General features: G+C 47.6%; 1 protein-coding gene across 2 annotated transcripts in view; it reads left to right on the top strand.

The window, feature by feature from the left end:
* The window catches only part of STRIP2 (striatin interacting protein 2), a 57,304-nt gene extending 37,349 nt beyond the window's left edge, over nucleotides 1-19,955 (top strand). For both annotated transcript variants that reach the window (XM_067535004.1, XM_067535003.1), the window contains 3 exons: nucleotides 10,821-10,925; nucleotides 13,243-13,447; nucleotides 17,511-19,955. In XM_067535004.1, the coding sequence (XP_067391105.1) occupies nucleotides 10,821-10,925; nucleotides 13,243-13,447; nucleotides 17,511-17,761 (561 nt within the window). In that variant the 3' untranslated portion in view covers nucleotides 17,762-19,955. The remainder of the gene's footprint in view (nucleotides 1-10,820; nucleotides 10,926-13,242; nucleotides 13,448-17,510) is intronic.
* The last annotated feature ends 1,795 nt before the right edge of the window (nucleotides 19,956-21,750 follow it).

The following is a 21,750-nucleotide window of genomic DNA, read 5'->3' as shown; positions in this document are numbered from 1 at the left end:
AAAGTCACCTCTCAGGTCTGGAAACAAGACGACCCTATGGTCCAGTATCGCTACCACTGAGCCTCCAGTGTGCTGGTACCCCCGAAGAAGACTTCAGTCATGCTGTTTCCTGGGGTTCTGTCAACCCAAAGCTTGTGGTAACTTTACTTTGTGCAAGGTGGTGTCAGGAAATAAGTCAAATGGAGACCCGGCCGGCCAGCCGATAGATGGACTGGTAGAAACAGTATAACACAACAGTGCTCTTACTACAAAGCTATGCTTTACTTAGGCTCAACAACAACTCGAGAGGGTTCTTACTTTAAAGATATACTTTTACTTAGGCTCAAGCACTTACACACGTCCACAATAGGTTAGTAAAACATCAACCCTCAACCCTTAATAATTACCGAAGTCTGGGGTGGCTTTCGAGTGGGAACAGCAATGGCTTTCTGATTGGCCAGATCTTCCAGCTGTCATTGGAGGATCCAAAAAGCACACTCACTCACTCACCACTACTGAGTCCAAACAGAGATCCCCCCCCATTTATCCTTGTTAGTAGACAATAACACATCAAGGAACAAGAAAAAAACTTCAAAAGCTAGACCTAAGATTACCAGAGTACTTAATTAGTGAGGTATGTTCTGACAGAATTTGCATATCTTGAGGCCGGGACAAACATCTCCCACAGGGCATGCATAAATAAGTTGATTGGTCTTTTCCTGAAATACAGATCCCAGCACGTCCACCAGAGCATCAGGGAGGGAGAGCAGGGTCAGGCAAAGGTTGATAAAGGGGCTTCACTCCCCTCCTGGCTTAGTCATGCCAAGGCTGCACAGGCCTGCTGAAAGGCCTATCCATTTTGGATGTTGTTCGCAATAAGTATGATACACTATGATGTGGTCCTTGGCCCTTTTACTGGTCTATTCAAAATCTCCCCGTACAATGCCTCATGCTGAGAAGTCTTCTAGCAGGCTGTACCTAGAGGCATCATTCATCAGTACTGGAAGCAAGCGCCTCTGCAGAGACTTCTCCAGGAGCGAAGACTCTAAGAAGCCTTCTTTAAAGGCTCTGGTACCACTCCCCTCAGGACACAGCCACAAGGAGCACACCGACAGTCTCCTCGCACCCTCTCTGATATCATCCTTCTTGGGGCACATTCCCATGGAGAGCATGGACCGTACCACTGCACCATGCCCAGTTCCATCTCAGGCTCCTGCTGAGCTCCACCTTAGCTGTCCAGTACCATCCAGCTTCCTCTCTCACAAGGACCTCCTGGTTATAGAGGATCTGGAATGTCCCATCTTGAGGTGTACCAAAAGAGATTCTTCTCCAGTACCACTGCACCCTTTGGATTTGGAGCCCTTATCTCTTAAACTGCATCCCAACACAAGCTCTCAACCACTGATACTGACCCAGTCGCCAGCCCCTCTTCAGCCTCTGGTACCAGCATGACCCCTACTACCGATGCCTGGAGCTCCTCCATTGGACATGAGAGAGGGCACCTTCTCTGATTGAGACAGCTGTGTCCAAAACTCTATCTCCTTCCCGTACCAATCCCCTTTTCTGGAAAGATTTTATGAGGAGGAGATCCCAGAATCTATCAGGTGTCCAGGTCACCTATGGCAAGAATGCCCTTGGGGATCTTTCCCCCATGCACCACTGCAGTGGGCCTTCTCAGACCCTTGGACTCCTTAACGTGACCAGTTTTGTAGGACATCCTCCCATAAGTGGACCTGTTTGAACCTCCAGCCACCCTAGGAGGAAATCCCAGGTGCGCAAGAGCTAGCAGTCGAGGAGGAGACATCTCCATCCAATAAGTTGTCTTCCTCCCAGATGAGGCAGTTATTCCCCCACCTCCATTCTACGCTGACAACTTTGGGGCCTTTCTGAAACTGATGAAAAGAGTGGCAGAATTCCTCCAGATCCTATTGGAGGGAGTCCAGGAATCTCAACATTCCCTGGTGGATGTTCTGCATTCCACCCCCAGGGGAAGGTTGCTTTACCTATTGATAAGGCTTTACAGTCACCAGTACTGTATGGCAGACCCCTGCCACCATCCCAACCCTTGGCAGGGGGCAAAAAAAAAAGTATTATGTAGTGGCTATGGGGCTGGAGAGTTTTTTTCACTCATCCCCACGCCCAGTTCTTTAGTAGTGGATGCTGTCAACAAGAGGAATTGTCAATTTCTCTCCAAAGCCATTCCCACAGATAAAGAGCTCAAGTGTCTGGACCTTCTGGGCTGACAGAGTTACTCATTGGCTACTCTCCCATGTAGTCGTGTTGGCAAAATGTGATTTCACAAATTATCATCTTCTGACCACTGGATACAGGACTGGCTGGACCACCGGTTTGATCCAGTATGGCATATCCTAGGTTCAAAGTATGTTTATGTGGTTCGTAAGTCTTGCACTGGTCCTCTGCAGAGAGCTGAGTTTCATCTGTTGTGACGTCAGACGGGATTTGACTTTCCCGTTCAATATGTGACACTTGGAAAATAATAAATAAAGCCATCTGTCCAAAACCACCTTATTAAAATATCAACACAGAGACCTACTTGAATCCTCTTTGGGAGGATAACTATGAATTTTAATTTCTCAGACTCCCCTGAACCAAAGTATGATGTGCTGTTGCACTTCTAGTGACTGAAATACATTTGCAAGAAGCTCATGTGACGCGTATGATTTTCTTCCTGGAAATCCTCTTCTTGCAATACAAAAGAGTTAGGTAGAACTTGCAGCTGTCTTGTTGTTAGGAAGACCATTTGGGAATAAAGTTGCACCCAGCTCCTCTTCACATAGATATGAGGGGATCTGTAGCTGGGATGTGTGGCCTCCTTCGGAGATTGTCACCGAGGGAAAGCCAGACCCCCCCTGGGGGTTGGAACACAGGACTACAGCACTGACCGGAAGCAGGTAGGCGGGGCTAGGCCTATAAAACCCAGGCCTGCCCGCTCAGTCAGAGCCCAGCAGCCAAGGGAGAAGGATGCCTCTGACTTGGTGCTTAAGCATACGGCCACATCCGACCACTATCTGGAGGAGAGGCTGCCGGATCTATCCACGGCATGGGGCCCTGAGGATCTGGAGGAGCTGCCTGAACCGGACAATCTGAAGAAGACCCCCGGACCCTACGACCCAGAGGAAGGCTGCTGGAGCTGCCTACTGCCTGGGGTCCTGAGGACCTAGAGGAGTTAGGCAAGCCGCTAACCCCCAGTGAGCCAGAAGGGACACATGGACCCTGGGACCTAGAGGAACTGCCCTCTGCAGAGGACCCTAAACAGTTCCCGGACCTGCCGTCAAGTGACGAGGAACCGGAGTACGGCCCAGGAGACCAGGTACTGTAGGGAGAGGGTGGGAGGAAATAGTTCAGGGGAGCCGACTATGATCTGGCTGAGCTTGCACTTGCTCCGGGTCAGAGTGTTTCGGCCGGAGCCCTGCTGACCCAGTGACAGGACATCCCATCACAGACAGTAATTTTGCATAGCCCACACCATCCATCTAGAAGCATCTTACCTACCAGAGGTCCAGAATGCTCTGGCAGACCAGCTCAGCAGGTCATTCTACAATCATGAGTGGTCCCTCTGACCAGATGTTGTGAACACCGTTTTCTGAAGGTGGGGAATTCCCCAAGTAGACAAGGATCAACAGGAAATGTCAGCAGTTTTGTTCATTCCTGAATCACGGTCTGGGCTCGATCGCAGATGCATTCCTCCTGAGCTTGGAGGGATGCCTTCTCTACACGTTTCCACCCTTCCCACTTGTCCACAAGGTCCTGCTCAAGGTCAAGAAGGAGGGAGCATCTGCTATCCTTGTAGCTCCAGCCTGGCCTCAGCAACACTGGTATCCAGTGCTGCTGGAGATGTCAGTGGCCATGCCACTCACTCTACCATTGACACCAGAGCTGATTACTCAGGACTACGGCCGACTGCAGCATCCCAACCTAGAGTCTCTCCACCTCACAACATGGAAGCTTCGTGCTTAAACACCATAGAATTAACATGCTTGGAGCCTGTCAAAGTGGTCCTCCTCAGTAGCAGGAAGCCATCCACAGGGGCTTCATACTTGGCCAAGTGGAAGAGATTCTTGCTTTGGTCATTGCAGAAGGGTACCCGCTCGATTCAGGCATCAATATAATCCATTTTGCACCCAAAGCCGATAAGCCGATAAGCTTGGCAGTCTCGTTGTTAAAAGTGCACCTAGCAGTGATGTCTGCGTTCCAGCCAGGATCACACAGCGCTCGGTTTTTTCCAACCCAATGATGAGCCATTTTCTTAAGGGTCTAGACAGGATTCACCCACAGGGCCATCTCCCAGTACTGGCCTGGGACCTCAACATAGTGCTATTTAGGTTGATGGGACCTCCCTTTGAGCCTCTAGCAACATGTTCCCTTCTCTACCTCTCATGGAAGGTGGCGTTTTTCATGGCAATAACCTCAGCCAGGAGGATTTCTGAGCTTACGGCCCTAATTTCTGGACCCCCATACACAGTGTTCCATAAGGACAAGGTTCAGTTATGCCCTCATCTGGCCTTCCTTCCAAAGTTAGTGTCCCAGTTTCATATGAGCCTGGACATCTTCCTCCCTGTCTTTTTTCCCTAAGCCCCATGCCAATAACAGGGAAAGAAGATGCCATTCCTTGGATGTCAGGAGGGCATTAGCATTCTACATCGAAAGCACAGAGCTATTTCGTAGATTGAACCAACTCTTCGTCGCAGTAACGGATGGAATGAGAGGCGTCCTGATGTCCTCGCAGAGGATTTTGTCGTGGATCACGTCCTGCATTAGGACATGTTATGACCTGGGAAAACAATGTGCCCCTGCACTCACAGCACATTCCACAAGGGCACAGGCCTCCTTGGCAGCCTTCCTGGCTCATGTCCCTACTCAGGAAATCTGTAGGGCAGCAACATGGTCGTCAATCCACACATGCACCTTGCGCTATGCCATCACCCAACTGGTTAGGGGTGATGCAACATTCAACAGAGCAATGCTCCAATCAGCGTGCCTGTAAGCAATGACCCCACCTCCGGGAGCTAGCTTGTGAGTCACCTAGTTGGAATGGACATGAGCAAGCACTCGAAGAAGAAAAAATGGTTACTTACTTACCGTTCATAACTGCTGTTCTTCTTTGAGTGATTGCTCATGTCCATTCCAGTATAGGTGAGTGCACGCCTCCGTGTACAGTTCCTGGAACTTTTTTCCCCTTAGCAGATCCCGTAGGGCTGGCTCTGGTGCCCCCTGGAGCCCCGCGCACATGCCGCATTATATGAGGCGCTGCTGGCCCTGTGCCCCCTCAGTTCCTTCTTTCTGCCTCTGACAGTTGCTGAAACTAGCCTTGCTCTCAGCAAGTTCTATTCCCCTTCTTTGAACTGTTTGTTATTCTAAGTAGTTTAGTTAGTTTAAGTAGTTGCTTATCTAACTACACTTGACAAGTCCCCGCGGGGACTTAGAGTGGCCAGGCTATGCCCCGGTTGCCGGGATTCAAGCCATGTGTCTCCTCCGGGAAGGCCTTCCCGCTCAGCGACCCCCATGATCGGTGCCTTAAGTGCTTGGGGGAAGAGCACGGGAAAGATCAGTGCAAGATCTGCAGGGCTTTTAAACCGAGGACTTAGAAGGACTGAAAGATCCAGTTAAAAGCCCTGCTCATGGAGGCAGCGCTCCGCCCGGCGTCTGAGCCAGCCCGCTCCACCTCGGCACCAAGCGTGACCTCAGTGCAGAGTGTACCGCCAGCACCAGTGTCGACTCAGCACTGAGCAACATCACCAGTGCCAAACAGGAAGAAGCAGTGCGCGGAGCACAGACACTCCCCTGCGCCATCAGTACAGGCAGGGTCGAGTGCGGAGATGCGCCGAACCCGGCCCGTCGAGTCTTCTCCGGTGCCTGCATCTCTGTGCAGGGAGCCTCCCCCGACTCCTGGGTGTGGGAGTGTGCCGATGCTGTTGACACCGGAGGCTTTTCAGGCGGCAAGAGCCTTGTTGGCCTTGCCTACGCCACCTCCATCGCCCCCGCCGCCAAGGGAGAAGGGGCCAGTGTCCTGGGGCAAATCCCCGTTGGATCCCCTCAAAGGGCGGTGGAGATCCCTGGTATGGGGAGGAAGATCTCCTGCCAGACGGCCACCAGGGGTAGAGCGAGGACGCTCCTCCAGCAGTCACTCCAGGTCGGTGTCGTTGAGCCGGCCTGCTTCAACTCAGGGCAAGGAGTCTCCCTCTCAGCGCTGACATCGGTCTCCGGCACCGGAGGCAGAGCTTGCCAAGAGGCGGCACCGGTTGAGGTCTCCCAGGTGGCGCTTGGACAGCTCCTGCTCCAGATCCCCGGCACTGAGGAGTTCGCCCGCACCGAGGCAGCCCAGAACCCAGTCACCGTTGGAGGACCCGGCACCGCGTAGTCCCCGATGCAGAACCCGTTCGCCAGAGTCCGGCTTGGCACCGTGGAGTTCGGAGCGGTGCCGGTCTCGGTCACCAAGGGCAAGCGGTACTGGAAGTCATCGGTACCAAGATGAAGCTCTGGTACCTCGAGCTCTTCAGAGTGCACCTCCACTCACCGGCACCTCTCACGGCGACAGAGGTGGTCCTCGTTGTCCTCAAGGTCGGAGACATCGAGAGGGCGATCCCCGGCACGGAAGGGCGCCCGGGACCGAGGACGTCTCCCAGGGGGGACAGTCATCGGGAGAGCTGACACCCCACAAAGCATCACTGCCTGTGGCGCAGTCAGCCCCGGGTTGGCCCCAGGGTCAATGGCCGCAACAATGGCCTCATTGGGCCCCATGGGGTATCCACACGGGGCCGGGTCCCCAATCCATCGACATGGTTCGGAGGAGGAGAGGAGATGGCATTCGCTGGATGTGAGACGAGTCCTGGCCTTCTACATCGAGCATACAAAGCCGTTCCGGAAATCGACGCAGCTCTTCGTCGCAGTGGCTGACCGGATGAAAGGCTCACCTGTCTCCACCCAGCGCAGCTCCTTGTGGATTACATCATGCATCAGATTCTGCTACGAGCAGGCGAGGCTGCCGCTTCCGGGAACCATCACAGCGCACACTCATCCAGAGCTCAAGCCTCATCTACAGCTTCCTGGAGAGAGTGCCCCTGCAGGACATCTGCAAAGCCACCATCTGGTCGTCGGTGCATACCTTCACATCCCACTACACCCTCGTCCAGCAGGCGAGAGAGGACGCGGGATTCGGCAGAGCCATGCTGAGGGCAGCTCACCGGTAACTCCTCCCCACCTCCAAGTTATTGCTTGTTAGTCACCTATAGTGGAATGGACATGAGCAATAACTCGAAGAAGAGAACAAGGTTACTTACCAGTAATTGCTGTTCTTCGAGATGTGTTGCTCATGTCCATTCCACAGCCCACCCCCTATCCCCACTGCTAGAGTTGGCAGAAAGAAGAGACTGAGGGGGTGTAGGACCGGCAGTGCCTCATATACCATGGCATGTGCGCGGGACTCCAGGGGGCACCAGAGCTGGCCCTACGGGATCTGCTAAGGGGGGAAAAGTTCCAGGAACTGTGCACGGAGGCGTGCACTCACCTATAGTGGAATGAACATGAGCAACACATCTCGAAGAACAGCAGTTACTGGTAAGTAACCTTGTTTTCTTCGAGATGTGTTGCTCATGTCCATTCCAAAACCCATCCGCCTACTCCTCTGTCAGAGCCAGCCAGCAAGAAGAAGAAGGAACTGAAGAGGCAGTGAATTGGCACGGCCCTATATATGGTGCCATGGCAGTGCAACTCCAGGGGGTGCCTGGCTCTACCCTACTGGTACTGTTAGGGGAAAAGTTTTCTGACAATTGTGCATGCGATGTGCACACACCTACTTGGAATGGACATGCGTAACACATATCGAAGAACAACAATTACGAATTTCCTCTCTTCTGAGTTTTATTTGTTCATTTCATGGCTGAGCAGGATGATAGATCTTATATCCATGTCTGGGCTGGTACGTTCCGCACCAAGTCTCTTACATTTTAAGCTAGATCTGGGGGCATTTTTGTCTTTACGTAGGTCTGTGTATAAATGATGGATATTTTTTCTGTCTCTCTTGAGATCGCTCACCTGGAGTTACAAAGGTTTTCTTTTTTCTATCATTTAGTGGCTTATTTACACAGAAATGGCATGTTATGTTTTAGTGAGTGAATTAAAACTAGGACTCCCCACTCTCCAAAAAGGATTGATTTAATAGAACTGAAGCATGCCCTAATGTTCCTTATAAAAGAGGAAGGAGAGAGAGAGAGAGAGTGTGTGTGAGAGAGATTGAGAGAGAGAGAGAGAGATGTATTGCTTCAACTAGAATTTTGTGCATCTAATGAAAAGGTGTTCTACTTCATTGATGCCCTGGTCTGAAATTGTTAAAGTTATGATTACATATTTCTTAGCTGACATAGCAGTTGATTGTGCCCTGTGGGAACAAAAATATCCCTGTAGCGGGTTGAATACAGGGAAATATATTATGTGTTTACATTCTAGTTCCATGGAAAATAAATCTAGAAAGATTAAATCACTCAGATTTTTAAAAATGTGGCTGCTTTTTCAGGGACAGTTCAAAACATAAAAAGGAGGAGTGGGGAAAGGTTAATGAAAAGGGCTAGGATAAAATACAACAGCCTTGCTGGTCAGTTCAGTGCCCCTCTCTCTTTCACGGGCAGAATACCATGAACTTTGTTATCAGATGGGAGGCAGAGTTCCCTAGGGAGACAGTAAAGGGGAGAAAGAAGTGAGATCTCGCCTGGTTACGCTGTCGTCAGACAGGGAACATGAGACTCGCTTCTTTGGTCTCTTGAGAAAACACTGAGAGAAAAGAGCAGGGCTGGGCCTTGCTTAATCTTTCGTCATTAGAGGAGTTGGAGAGAGAGTCAGCAAGTTTAGCAGTGTAATTTTCAGGGGATGTGCTTTGTTGCCTGTTGGATAATTGCTCTTTCATAAAGAAGGTGTGAAGACTTAGGCTAATTAATCTTTACAGTTAAAGTAAGGAGGATGGCAAAAAGAAATCCACCCCACCATTATGTTACCGTTAGTAATCAAAAAGAACAACAGCAATAAAACCAAAACTAGTTCAGTTTAAAAAGCATCGAGTGCATGAAAGACCTCTGGCTGGAAAAACACAGCCTGTTGCAGTGTGCAGGTTAGGACTGCACAGTGTAATGAAGAATGCTTTACCGCCATGGGCTCCCCTGTCTGGGCCAAGTTCTGCATCTAGGTACATACATGCCATGTGATTGATGCTTAGTGATAGAGTGCCTCTAAAGTCTAGTCTGCAGTGGAAAAAGTTTGCAGCCATAGCTATATGGGTAAACCCTCCTAGTATAGACACAGCTTCTACCAGTAAAAGTATGCTTGTGCTGGTAGAGCTTATACCAGATGCCCAAGCAAAATAAGTATGCTGGCAAAATCATTTCTTCGTTGGTATAACTCTCTACCCTGGGGCTATTTCTAATGATAAAAATGTTGTTTTAAAAAAAAAAACCCACACCTCTAACAGACATTATTATATTGGCAAAAGTTTCTAGTGTAGACCTGGCCTAAGAGGTGAAGTATGAGTTTTTAGAAAGCCGCTCCATTGTCTGCCAGCTTTCTGTCACAGCTCAGAACTCTTCCTCTGAATGTGCCTAGTATTTGTGCCATGCGACAAGTTTCAGTTTATCATTGGTTCTTAGGTATTTCCTGCAGTCCTAGCTTGCTTGATGAAAGTAAATGGCTTATAAATCTGCCAGTACTAGTTTCTGCCCTCATTCCCAAACTGATTATTGAGCGTCAACAGAGAGCTCGAAGGTGAATAGACAGAAGGACATGGTTCTGCAGTGCGGAGCTTACCACCTGAATTGGACACAGACGACGCAGATCAGATATAAATTAACCTCCTCAATTTGGCGGGTCATTTAGTTAGTTTTGATTTTTAAAATTGTAGTGGGCCTTTCAGACATGATCTTAAAATCCCAGGTTCTGTCTTTTCTGCATGAACACTTTTTAAAACCTATGTGAGCTTTTTGTATGTGGGGGAATTTATCCTTGCATCCTCAGCCATGATGTCCATTTTCTCTGTTAAGCAGCACACTGTGCATTGTTGGTTGCTGCCCTTCACTTCAGAAGTGGCTGCATTTCAGTTCTACTGCTTTTGAAGTGTTGGAGCTCCTTTGGGATGAAAGGTACTATAGAAATATGATGATCTTCTAATTCAATGTGCGCTTATTTTATATCTGCTCCTTCTGGAGGAGAAACAGACACAATCTAAACAAAGAGGAGCTGGTGGGTGATTATCTGATATGTTGGTTCTGTATAATATATTAATAGAATTTTTAAAAATGCAGATTGGATCTCTGCAGCATAAAAGCTTTGTCCTCCTGGGACCCATACTATTGTTTGTCATCTATCATTGCGTAATTTCATTTTATTTCTCTGCCAAATGTCCCCAATGCCCGTGGAGATGTGTAAATTCATATATAAGATCTAAAAATCACAGTTCTGTAAATAAATGGTGATTATTAGGCTATAATTCTGTCTCTGCATGTAAACAGTAAATGCAAGTACACTGCAGCATGTAGTTCCATTGATAAAACAAGAAACTTCCATCTTATCCCTTACCCTTAACATGTGCACAGATTAAATCCTCAGTGTCATCAGAGGGCTTTTCGAGAGTGGCTTTTCCCCGTGTCTGTCAGCTTGTCAACAGAGCAATTAGCAAGGGCACAATACCCTTGTATTTTATATGGGATGATTATTGCACAGATGCTGCTGTCTGACATTAGTAAAATAACTTTGCTCAAAGAGATTCCCTGGGGAAGGTGCTGCTTTAATGCTGCAGGCCGTAGCATTAAACTGACCCTTTTCTCTCCTGTGTCTGTCTGCAGGAAGCTGGAGACAGCAATCAGTTTTGCTGGAGGAACCTGTTCTCCTGCATTAACCTGCTGAGGCTCCTCAACAAGCTGACTAAGTGGAAACACTCTAGGACAATGGTGAGCTGGTGTCTGGGGGGTTTTGTCCTTTGTCACGGAGATCCTGTGGTGCATTTATTGGCATTTTGATGTGAGTGAGTATACTACACTACATCTGCCCATCCTTCATGCAGCGAGGGTCAGCCTTCCATATCCAAGAGCTGTTTGAGATCAGATTAGGGCGATGAAGCTATTTCTCTCTCAGGATCTTGCCCTTGGCAAGAAAACGTAAATTAACTAGAATGTGAGATGTTTACACAAGAAGAAACTGGGAGATGGTGCCTAGAATGTTACGGACAGCTCCGTTTGGGAGGAAAGGACAGGGAAGAGCCAACACATCCAACAACACAAATGGGCCATTCGAGCAGGAAGTTGGCAGCAGAAAGGGGCTGCAGGGGAAGTAGTGTAGAGTCGCTCCCTGGGAGAGGCGTTTTGGGTTATGAAGTTAGGTAATTTTCCATTACTCCCTTGGGCTGCTAAACCCAGAGAGGGTGGAGCCAAAAGATGTAAGACAGAGCCCAGGGAGAAAGCAACAGGGTCTGGAAGAAAGCAGACCATGGTTGGTAGGCAGAGGGTTCTTAGAATGGAACCCGGAGTAGAATGTGGGCCCAGGTTCCCCTACCAGCCACTGGGGGAAGCATCACAGACGGCAGTGGAGCAGAAGACTGCCTGGGACCATCATCCGATAAGACCTTGATACCCTGGAAGGGGAGAACTGTAGTGACCTGGCTGGAGAGCCATGCCATGAAGAGAGAGTACTCTGGGTGGCTGAGAGAGAGAGGTGGCAGGGCAGAAGAGGGTGTCAGACCTGGAAGGTGCTAATCCCCAGAGTGGCCAGGAGGAGGCACCCTAGTGGTGGGTGGGACCCCTTGACAGTCTCTTTGAGAAGCAGAGGAAGATGAGGAGAGAAGGGAGCAGAGTTTAGTAAGTCTAGACCTGGGTTGTCCAACCCACAGCTCGCAGGCCAGAATCCGGCCTACCAAAGGCTGTTATCTGGCCCGCTGGGTGCAGCAGCAGCCCCACACACCCAGCTGGATCTGAGGAGCAGCCCTTCTCCTCCAGCCCCATGCCAGCTGAAAGCAGCAGCATCCCCGCCCCCATCCCGTCCCAGCCGAGGAGCAGCCCCTTCTCTCCACTCCAGGCCCATGTACCGCCCTGCACTGCACCACCCAGGACTCCGGAGCAGAGTGTGGGAGATCAGCCATTTCTGGCTGGGAGGGAATGCTACAGCATGCTGTGCAGTGTGTGCAACTCCCCTCCCCTTGGGAGGCTAATCTCTCCCCCCTTCTGCCTGAGGATTCCCTGCTGCCCAGCCAGCCAAGCCCGGCAGGAACGCTGGCCAGCTGGGATGCTGCTGTGTGCAGTGCTACAGCTACTTGCGAGAGCCTGGCTGGGGGTAGGGGGAAGCAGCCTCCCCATCCAGGGTGGCTGCCGGTGGCAGGGGCCAGGAGATCCAGATCCCGTGATCCCTCCTTCTCTTCCCCTCTCCCCCCGGGAGTTTCCAGACTGGTTCACTTGGGAACCAGACGCTCCAGCAGCCAGCCCGGGGCAGGGAGTGGAAGCTGCTTCCCCCAGCCCAGCCTCCTGCAGGCAAGAGGGACCAGGGTTGGAAGTGGATCCCCGTTCACTTGCCCAGCTGCCAGGGAGAGCAGCCAAATGTGCCGGGGAGAGTGCAGCGGCAGAAGGACAGAGCCGCCGCCTCCTGCCCCCCCTGTAAGTGGGGCAGGGAGTGGGGAGAGCATGGCGGCCATGGGCAAGGGGGAGACACATGAGTCACATGACCAGTTACGTGTCCTCCCCCCGCCCCGTCTCCAAACCCCCCGGCGGCACCCACCTGCAAAAATAAAAGTTGGCATCTGTACCTCCCTTCCCCTGCAGTCCTGTGCTGGCCAGTCAGGCTCAGCAGCAGCACCCCCCATCCAAAACTTGCTCAACAACCCCGAGTGAGAAGAAAATTGCAATGTGGCCCCTCACGCTAAAAGGCTGGACACCCCTGGTCGAGATTATAGTGCCCCAAAAAGGGTCTGCAGTGTGACAATGGGCAACTGTGAGTGCTCCTTCTGGGCTCCACCCTGGCCACCTACTCTGAGTGCTCTTAAAATCTGCTATGCTCCTAGTTTATCTTCCCCCAAATTGGTTCATATTAAGGTTATGTCAATCTAGGAGTCTACTCCCTTACATAAATCCTCCTCTGCAAAAGGATAGATAGAAAAGTGTATGTGCTTTGCTGAACGTCCCTGTTCTATTTTTCTGTTTTATGCCACATTTGTCACCAGGGTATCAGAGTGGCTAAGAGCTTGAGAATGTACTGAAAACGTTTTTGTTGGTGACTTGGTAGATGCTGGTGGTTTTTAAATCAGCCCCGATCCTGAAACGAGCCCTGAAAGTGAAACAGGCCATGATGCAGTTGTATGTCCTAAAGCTCTTGAAGATTCAGACCAAGTACCTTGGGCGCCAGTGGAGAAAGAGCAACATGAAAACTATGTCTGCCATTTACCAGAAAGTGCGACACCGCATGAACGACGACTGGGCTTATGGCAACGGTGAGTATCGCCTGGAGAGCACCTCCTCTGGGTTCTTGGTTGAAGCTAATGTGCATTTAGTTTGACAGCTTCTACCTGCTGATTCATCAGAACCTGCAAACTTGGTATGGCTGAGAGCTGCACTGACAGCTGTTCAGAAGCCTTAAGGCCACACCTGATTTGCTTAAGATAGCACAAATTGCATCCACCCTACCATCACATGACTACTCAGATCAAACTGGAACATTATTAGCTGGGATCTGTAGAACCAAAGTTTCTGCACTACCTCAACGCAGCCTCCATTTGCACCTACTATTTTGCAAATGTAAAAATTGCAGGTACAATGTTGTCTGCAGTCAGGATCATTTTATACGTCAAGTAATCAGCTGTGCCTGTAATTTCATCAGGTCGGCAGGTGTAAACATGGCCAGTGTGTGAAAATCTGACTCGTAGGGCCTGCAGGTCACATCTTTGAAATAAAGGTGCGGGTTTATACAAGCAACACTGTACAAGCTTAATGGGCTGTGTTTCAGCCTGTGTGCTGCATATCTGCCATCTGTGTGATATAGTTTTTATCTCTTTGCCCTCCATATTTTCTAAAATGACAGCTATGAGGAGGATTCTGACAACTACAATGATGCATTAACCCATGGTATGCAGCTGACTATACTGTCAGTGTCCTTACTTTGAGGTTAATTCAGTACAGTAATCTGAATCCCAGGCTTGGTTAAAGAGGAAGAAAGTATCTAAACACACTTCTTTTGCCTTGATGACCTGGCCTTAAAAACTTGTATTTAGCTCATAACGTTTAAATCACCTAATGAGCATTAAACCAAGGGACAAGTGACACTACAACTTGCTAAAGAATTCATATTAATAGGAAACTGCATCAAGAAGTGTATACCCAATACTTGGGTGGGTTTATGGGGGAGTAGGTTAAGTGAGTAGGAGAAATTCATTATATATAAAAACATTTTAGTGAGTTTAATTTCAATTAAAATGGTTTGTTAATTATTTAAACCTTCACCCATTGCTTCTGAGAGCCATAGCATACATGTTGTGCTGATTAAGGAGAACCAAAGGTAAAACTCATTAATCTAGTTTCACTGTGGAGCTTAGTGAAATCCCAGAAGGAAACATATGGCACTAAAGTTAGATTTTGTTTTAAATTTGATTTTGACGTGTCTCTTTTGAATTATTTGCCATAAAACTGTTTTCCTCCACTTGCTCTTTGTTTCTTGAAGTGAGCGAAGGCAGTAGCAGGAATGCTTTGTACCACAGATGGTGCACAGCTACTTCATGTTTTTGGCTGTCGGGAATTTTAGACAGAAGAAGTAGAGCACCTACAAAGTTTTTCTTAGTCAGGTCTTGGCATTTTAAAAAAAAAACTAATTTACCAGCCACTGTTAAGAATAATGAACTGGAAACACAGAAGGGAAGGGTGATTTTTACAACTAGTGCAAAGAAAAGAATGTGAGGCTAGAGCAAGGCTGACTTGTAGAAGGCTGTGGTTGGAACTTTCTGTAGGATTCCCCTGGACATAGTTATGTATTTCTATTATGCTGGGTCCTGCACTTTGGTACTAGGGTCTCCCTTTCTGCCCCACATTTTGCTCCTCTCTTGTACCGTGGTTTACACGTACATAGAATATAATGGAAAATGGCATTTTGCCAGAATCCCAAAGTCCCCCAGGAAAGGAGGTTTAAGCAACCACATAACATGATACTTAACTGCATGGCTCAGTACTCAACAGACATCGCATCTTAATCTGAACAGTCTGTTAGATTACTTTGTAAATGCTCGGGCTTTCAGAGACAAGCCCTGGACTTGTTTTTCCCTGGGAGGATTTATTTTTGTCCTATGTATGTCTGAGTTGCTATGACGTCATGCAACCCCTGGGGTGCAGTCTGGAAGCTGTGGAACTGCTGTGCCCCCCTTAACTATCCTGCTAGAGTGGATTCCCAACAATGCTCGGCTGGTGACAAACAGCAAGATCCTCCAGACCCTGTTATCACCCAAAATGACAGGAGGTGGTGCCACACACCCAACTGAGTTACCTGGAATGCTCTTCCTCAGCCACTCCCGAACCAACCAGGGATATCATACAGGAATTAGCCAGTTCACCCCAGCTCCCTGCTTTGCACCCCAAAGTTGCCCCATCCTGCCCTGGTCAGAAGCCTGTCCAGAATAAATATATTACTTAGTCCACTCCTCCCTCAATGTGAGGAAGGTATACATCAGCTTTTGTTAACGGAGCTAAGATTTCTTAAACACGTCAATTCAAGACACACTGTATTAGGTCAAAGTATAAGAGATTTATTAACTATAGAAAAATAGATTTTAAGTGATAATAAGTAGTTGCCTTAAAGGATCAGAGGTAGTTACCAAAGAAATAAAAATAAAATTGCAATCTAAATTCTAGAATATTGAAGAGGACGTGAATTAGCAATGTCTCACCCTTGTTAGCTGATACAAGCAGTTCCTTAAACTCAGGCTGAAACTGCCTTTCCTGCCTGGGGCTACCTTGTACCTTTCCCTCCTTCAAAGTCCTTTTGTCTTCTAGACTTGCCTTCAGGTGTTCAGTTGTGGGGAAGTGAAACCAAGTGATGAGTCACTCTTTTTCTTTTATAGTTTGTTCCAGCTTGCTGGAACAATCAATGCTCATGACCTGGGGTTGCCCCCCTTATTAATCAAGGAGGGTCCATTGCCTACACATTTCATCAGTCAAGCCTTCACTGTAAACAATCCCTGGTAGTGGATTCTTTCTTTGAATGGGTGAGGGAGAGTCATTAATGCTGTCTGGCCACTCCATTGTTCTACCTCAGGGGTGGGGAACGTCACGGCCCGCGAAATGATTTGGTCTGGACCTGGGGAGGGGGGGGGAGGAAATTCAGCGGCGGCGCGGTTTCACGGCGGCAGCGGGGTTCCGTGAGGGGTGGGGGGGGCAGTGCCTGCCGCCGAAACCCTGCCGTCGTTTGCCCCTTTTCGGCGGTGGGGGTCTTCGGCGGCGGGCCCGGCTCCCTGCCCCCCATGGAACCCCACCGCCGCTGTGAAGCCGCGCCACCGCCGAATTCTCCCCCGCCGCCAGGGCCACCATCAGGCCCTTGACATAAAAAAGGTTCCCCACTCCTGTTTTACCTGAAAGCTGGTTTGTGGTTGTTTCCCACTTCACAACATGCCTAGTAGCATGTACAAAAATATGTCATAACTTCACATACGATAGCATGTACAATCAGGCTCTATGTACCTGGATACCAAGATGTTAACGTTTAGCAGATCAAGACTTTTTTTTTTTTTAAAAGATACCTCACAAGGCATATTTTGTACAGAACATTTCATATAATTATATGATAGTGGTGAATATGGGGGTCTGGTGTGTTGCTTTCAGAGACTGAGAGTCACAGTTGCCATTAAACTCACTAACCTTTTCCCCCTTAAACCATTCTTGCGGGGCTTTTTCCCCCAATTAATTTACTGTATCTTTCTAGTGTGAGTGACTATTTCATATAGAAATGGACTCCAGAGGAACTGAATGATACTACTAGTGATATTACATGGCTGAAACATAGTTATTACACCCAACCAATAATTCCCCAACAACACCTATACTTACTTCCTATTAATAAATAGCCCTTATTTGCAGTGACTTACACATTTGCCGTATTTTAACCATTCATGTTAAATTTTCCATGCTTCTCTTCCTTGGGCTGAAGGTTTTTGGCAATTTTCAGCAAAAATGGTGGGGTCCTATGGAAAAAATCATGTGCTCATGTAATTAAAAGTGTATCATAATCCATACAGAGAGGGGAAAGAATTACAGTTGTACAGATAACCTTAATTCTGGTACTGCTTAATTATTGAGTGCTTTGCAACCACAGCATTATATTAATATAGAGGGGTTGTGTACATAATATGAACTGATTTGGAATTAACTCTTGCAGCAACTGTTGAGAATCTGACCAGCATGAGCATATGAGTGTGTGATGAGGTCACAATCCTTTACTTCTATTAAAACCTCATCTCGCGTCAGAGAAAAGGAATGATTTTCTCATACTGTGAGGGTGGTGTTTCTTATCAAATGCAGATATTGATGCCAGACCATGGGATTTCCAAGCTGAAGAATGCACGCTAAGAGCCAACATTGAAGCCTTTAATAGCCGGAGATATGATAAACCCCAAGACGCAGAATTTACACCGGTGGACAATTGCTTGCAGAGTGTGCTGGGGCAACGGCTGGAGCTCCCTGAGGATTTCTATTACTCCTATGAACTCTGGCTAGAAAGAGAGGTGTTTTCTCAGCCAATCCGCTGGGAAGAGTTGCTACACTATCAGTGACAATGACAGGAATACCCGAACAAAACAGCATCTCAGTAAGGCTTGGAGGTGCTACTTCCTGAGGAAAGGCGAGGTCACTCTCTGACGGGGGTTCTGAAGTCTGGCCAAAAAACTCATTTGTAAGAGTTGCCTTTTTATAAATATTCAGACACTATAAAGTGTGGTATCCCCCATATTTTTGAGACCTTCCCTTTCCTTCAATCTTTTAGAGACCATCTAATGTAAATGGACATGCACATAGTGGTTGAGGGCCAAATTCTGAAGTTACACTGGTGATAATCTAGGGTAACTCGACTGACATCAGGTTTACACCAGCGTAATGGAAATCAGAATCTGGCCCTGAGTATCTTCTTTCTTAGGTTTGTTCATATATGATAAGCTTGCTGTGTAAGATTCTATACTGTGAAAGGTCTTTGTCTTGCCTGACTGCCCGGCAGTGTGCCCAATACACAGAATAAATTTCAGGAAACTGTCACTTATTCAACTCGGAACATCTTCTGAGAAATGATTACACGCCCCCACTACCATATTAATGCCTAGATTATACAGCCTAATATCTCAAAAGATTGAAAGTAAACAATAACTGGCAATATTTGACCATCTCAGGAGAGACTACAGACTGAATAAGCCAATGGAAACAAAACTACCTTTTGCCTCTAGATGTGGAACCTCACTGCTGCTGTGTTGTATAACCTATTCTGTGAGCACTTGGGTTTCCAGAGCTGGCAGTTATGCATCTTTCACCACATTTGTTAACCCAGCACTTTCCTCCATCACTACATTTATTTAACTTTGTATTAAAGTACAATGAACAGTAAGATATCTATCATTCACAAGCCCTAGCTGTAGAGGAAGTAGACTGCCTGAGGTCGGCTCTACTTAAGTCCAGGCTTGTTGAAATATTATTTGACTAGAAGATAACGACCTAAACCGCAGAAGATGCCATGTAAAAGATTCTCTTTCTCATCTATCGTAGGTGCCCAGTTAATTTACAATGATCTTTCTTCTCCTTCCAGAACCATGCAGAGAAGAGAGGGCAGCAGGGTCCTTTTTATGAAGTGCAATTCCTGTAACCTGTTAGATTTCTACTTAGCTTTTTCTGTTGCTCTGTAATATGTCTAGCCCAGTAAGTGAGTAAAGGCAATGTCTTGCTGAAAGTGATCCTTCTGACCTTTTGAGATACAGGCTTTTGTTTGGTGTTGGGGGGCTGTTCTTTGTGCTCTAGCCTAAAATGGTATCTCTGTGTGGGGCGGGGGTGGAGTGGGGGAATAGCAATTCTTTGCTTAGAGAAGAGGATGGTGAACTTTATAGCCTGTAGTTTTGTGGTGGTGTGTGAGAATTTAGCTGTGAGTCTTCTACAACTTGGAGAGCTTAAGGCTTAATATAAATGTTCAGGTATAGTCTATCTACGCTTAAGCCTGTGTTGCATGGGTTTAACAACTGTGAGTCGCTTACGGGTCAGAACAAAATCATTGTCCAGTATATTAAAGTCAGTGGCTAACCCACAATGAGATTTGGCCCTTGGTATGGTGTATGCACTGTTAAACCCATGATGTCAGTATGAGACCTTGCATGAAAGCAACATATAAGCAGGGTGGGATTTTTGAAAGCAACATTGAAGGTATAGTGGCAGTGTCTACATTTTGTGAGTTTTCCCTGTAGAGTCCTTCAGCATTGGACAGCAAAGGCCTTAGAACAGTTTTGGGCTTTACTTTGTTGTTTGTTCTTTTTGAAAACAGGAATTCAGCTTCTGGAGAAGCAGCATGTGTTAGTATATTGCAGGCAAAACTTCATATTTAGACTAATGCTAGCTGCATATCAAGGGCACATGTGATGAGGTCACAAGTATTTGTTATGACAACACCTGTGTTTGTTACTACAGAACTAAGATGAAAATGGTTCTTAATGTGGTTTGCATGATAAGGCATTTTTCAAAGAAATGGCAATAGTAAATCTGTTCACTTCTTAAACACTGTGTGGAAAAATAAAGCAGAATGACTTATCAAGTGTGTGCATTACCTCAAATTAAGGTGTCAGAAGAAAAGTTGCAAATGATTTATTTGTAAAAATTCAAGGCCTGTTCAGTCCTACCCTCAGCCATCTCTCTGCTTCAGATCTCCCAACACTGGAGAAGCCTTGTGCTATATCATGGGAGCTTGGATGTTTTATTCTGATGTTTCTATGGAGACCAAAACAAAGGGGCCAAAAAATAATATAATTATTTAATGTAGATGACCTTCCAATGTCTGTGCCTTGAAAATAAGAATTCTTCCAACATTAAAGAATTAGTGGTGACATATTGGTAACAAGAAATTTGCGATGGAACCAGTGGTCAGGGTCGTAGCCTTGGCTAGACTTCCTGTGTGCCCGTGACCTTACATTCTCAGTTCTTCAGTTGCTAATTTGTAAAAAGCAGTATAGTGGTATTTCCCTACCTTACTCTGGTGTTATGAAGATAAATAAACTAAAGATGGAGGTGCTCAGATACCTGGTTCTGGGGACCAAGTAAGTAGAGTGGGAGCAGAAGTGAAATGTAAGTACGGCTACCTGGCTGAGAGGGTCCTATAATTTGAACATAATCCACCCTCACTCCCCTGTTTCTGTGCCTTCAGCGTATAAGTACTGACTGACTTGTTTAGTAGCTCTTGTTATAGAGAGAGTCTTTCCCACAATCAGCAGCCAGGAAAACATGCACAGTAAAAATGCCACACCTTATCTTTAACCTCCGCCAGGAAGACCCAAACCCATAGTCAGTGCTATATATGATTGTGGCTGGAAGGCTTCTAATCACCCACACTTTCCATCATTCTTACCCCCCACACGGGGGGAGTGGAAGAAAGTGATTGTCAAAAGATCAGTTGGTAAAACCTTTCCGTAAATGTAAAATAACAAGCATTGATGTGGCTAATTCTGATCACAGCAAGTCTAAGGATTTGACAATTGCTCTCCGGGCCTGGAACAGTATCTGCTTGCTTGGTTACTGAGAACTCACTTCTAACTATGGCAGGAGATAATGAAGGAGGAGCAGCTGCACAATGAGGCCCTGAAGCAGGACCAGAGCAAGGTTGGAGCAGGAGGAGGTGACCAAGAGCCAGCAGCACCAAGACCAGGCCAGGGATCTAAAACGGCAGCTATGTCACATGTACTGGGAGCTCCTCGTTATCTAGAAGAGAGCAGAACAGTAAGGCCCAGCAGCAGCTGCCAGGGAAAGTGCATGCATTAGAGGTGCAGTTCAGCTAGAAGAAAACAGTCTGTGCCACAGCTACCCCAACCAGCTGCCCTGGGGTGTCCATCAGCACCTGTGCCTCCACACAGACTAGCTGACCAGAGAAAAGAGGTAGTGTGGGATCCCACCTGGGGCTCTCTGAGGGAGGGGAGAGAGTGAGAGTGTGGATTGTTCATTATAGCCACATAGCCTTCAGGGATATTCACCAAGCAAGCAGGCACATGGGATCTAGTTTGAATCTCACTTCTGCTGGTGAGTGTCTTGGAGGCTGTGCATTTCAACAGCAATCTCCCTGCCCTCTGAGATAGGGAACTACCTGCTTGTATTTCTCTAATTACTTCCACAGTCACTGCTCAGACACTAAAGTAAGGGAATAAATGGCTTCTGCTGCTCTTTTACTTCTCCAGTCAGGTGAGGGTGGAGGAAGAGGTAACAGAAAATATTTTTGGGGGGTGTCCACTATCCCTCGATGTCATCCTTGACTCCTACTCTCACACCCTCTTCTCTCACTTCCCCTTTTCTTGCTGTCTCTGAAATATCCACTCCATTGCTTTAAAAGATCCCTGCCACCTATGACCTCTTTATATCTCACTCCCTCCATCTCCTGGCTCTCACGGAGACCTGCATTCCTTCATCTGACACAGACTCTGCAGTTGCCCTCTAACCAAGGCCTATGTCTCCTCCCATATGCCCCATTCTGGAGCTGGAGGGCTTTGAGCTTCTTCTTACCTGTTCCTGCTGTTTCCACCCCTTTCCCACTTTT

This window comes from Emydura macquarii, unplaced genomic scaffold (assembly GCF_026122565.2).
Source record: "Emydura macquarii macquarii isolate MOO-44397 ecotype Brisbane River unplaced genomic scaffold, CSIRO-AGI_Emac_v2 contig_3470, whole genome shotgun sequence".
Classification (NCBI taxonomy): Eukaryota; Metazoa; Chordata; order Testudines; family Chelidae; genus Emydura; species Emydura macquarii.
This window is presented reverse-complemented; position numbering and strand designations above follow the sequence as displayed.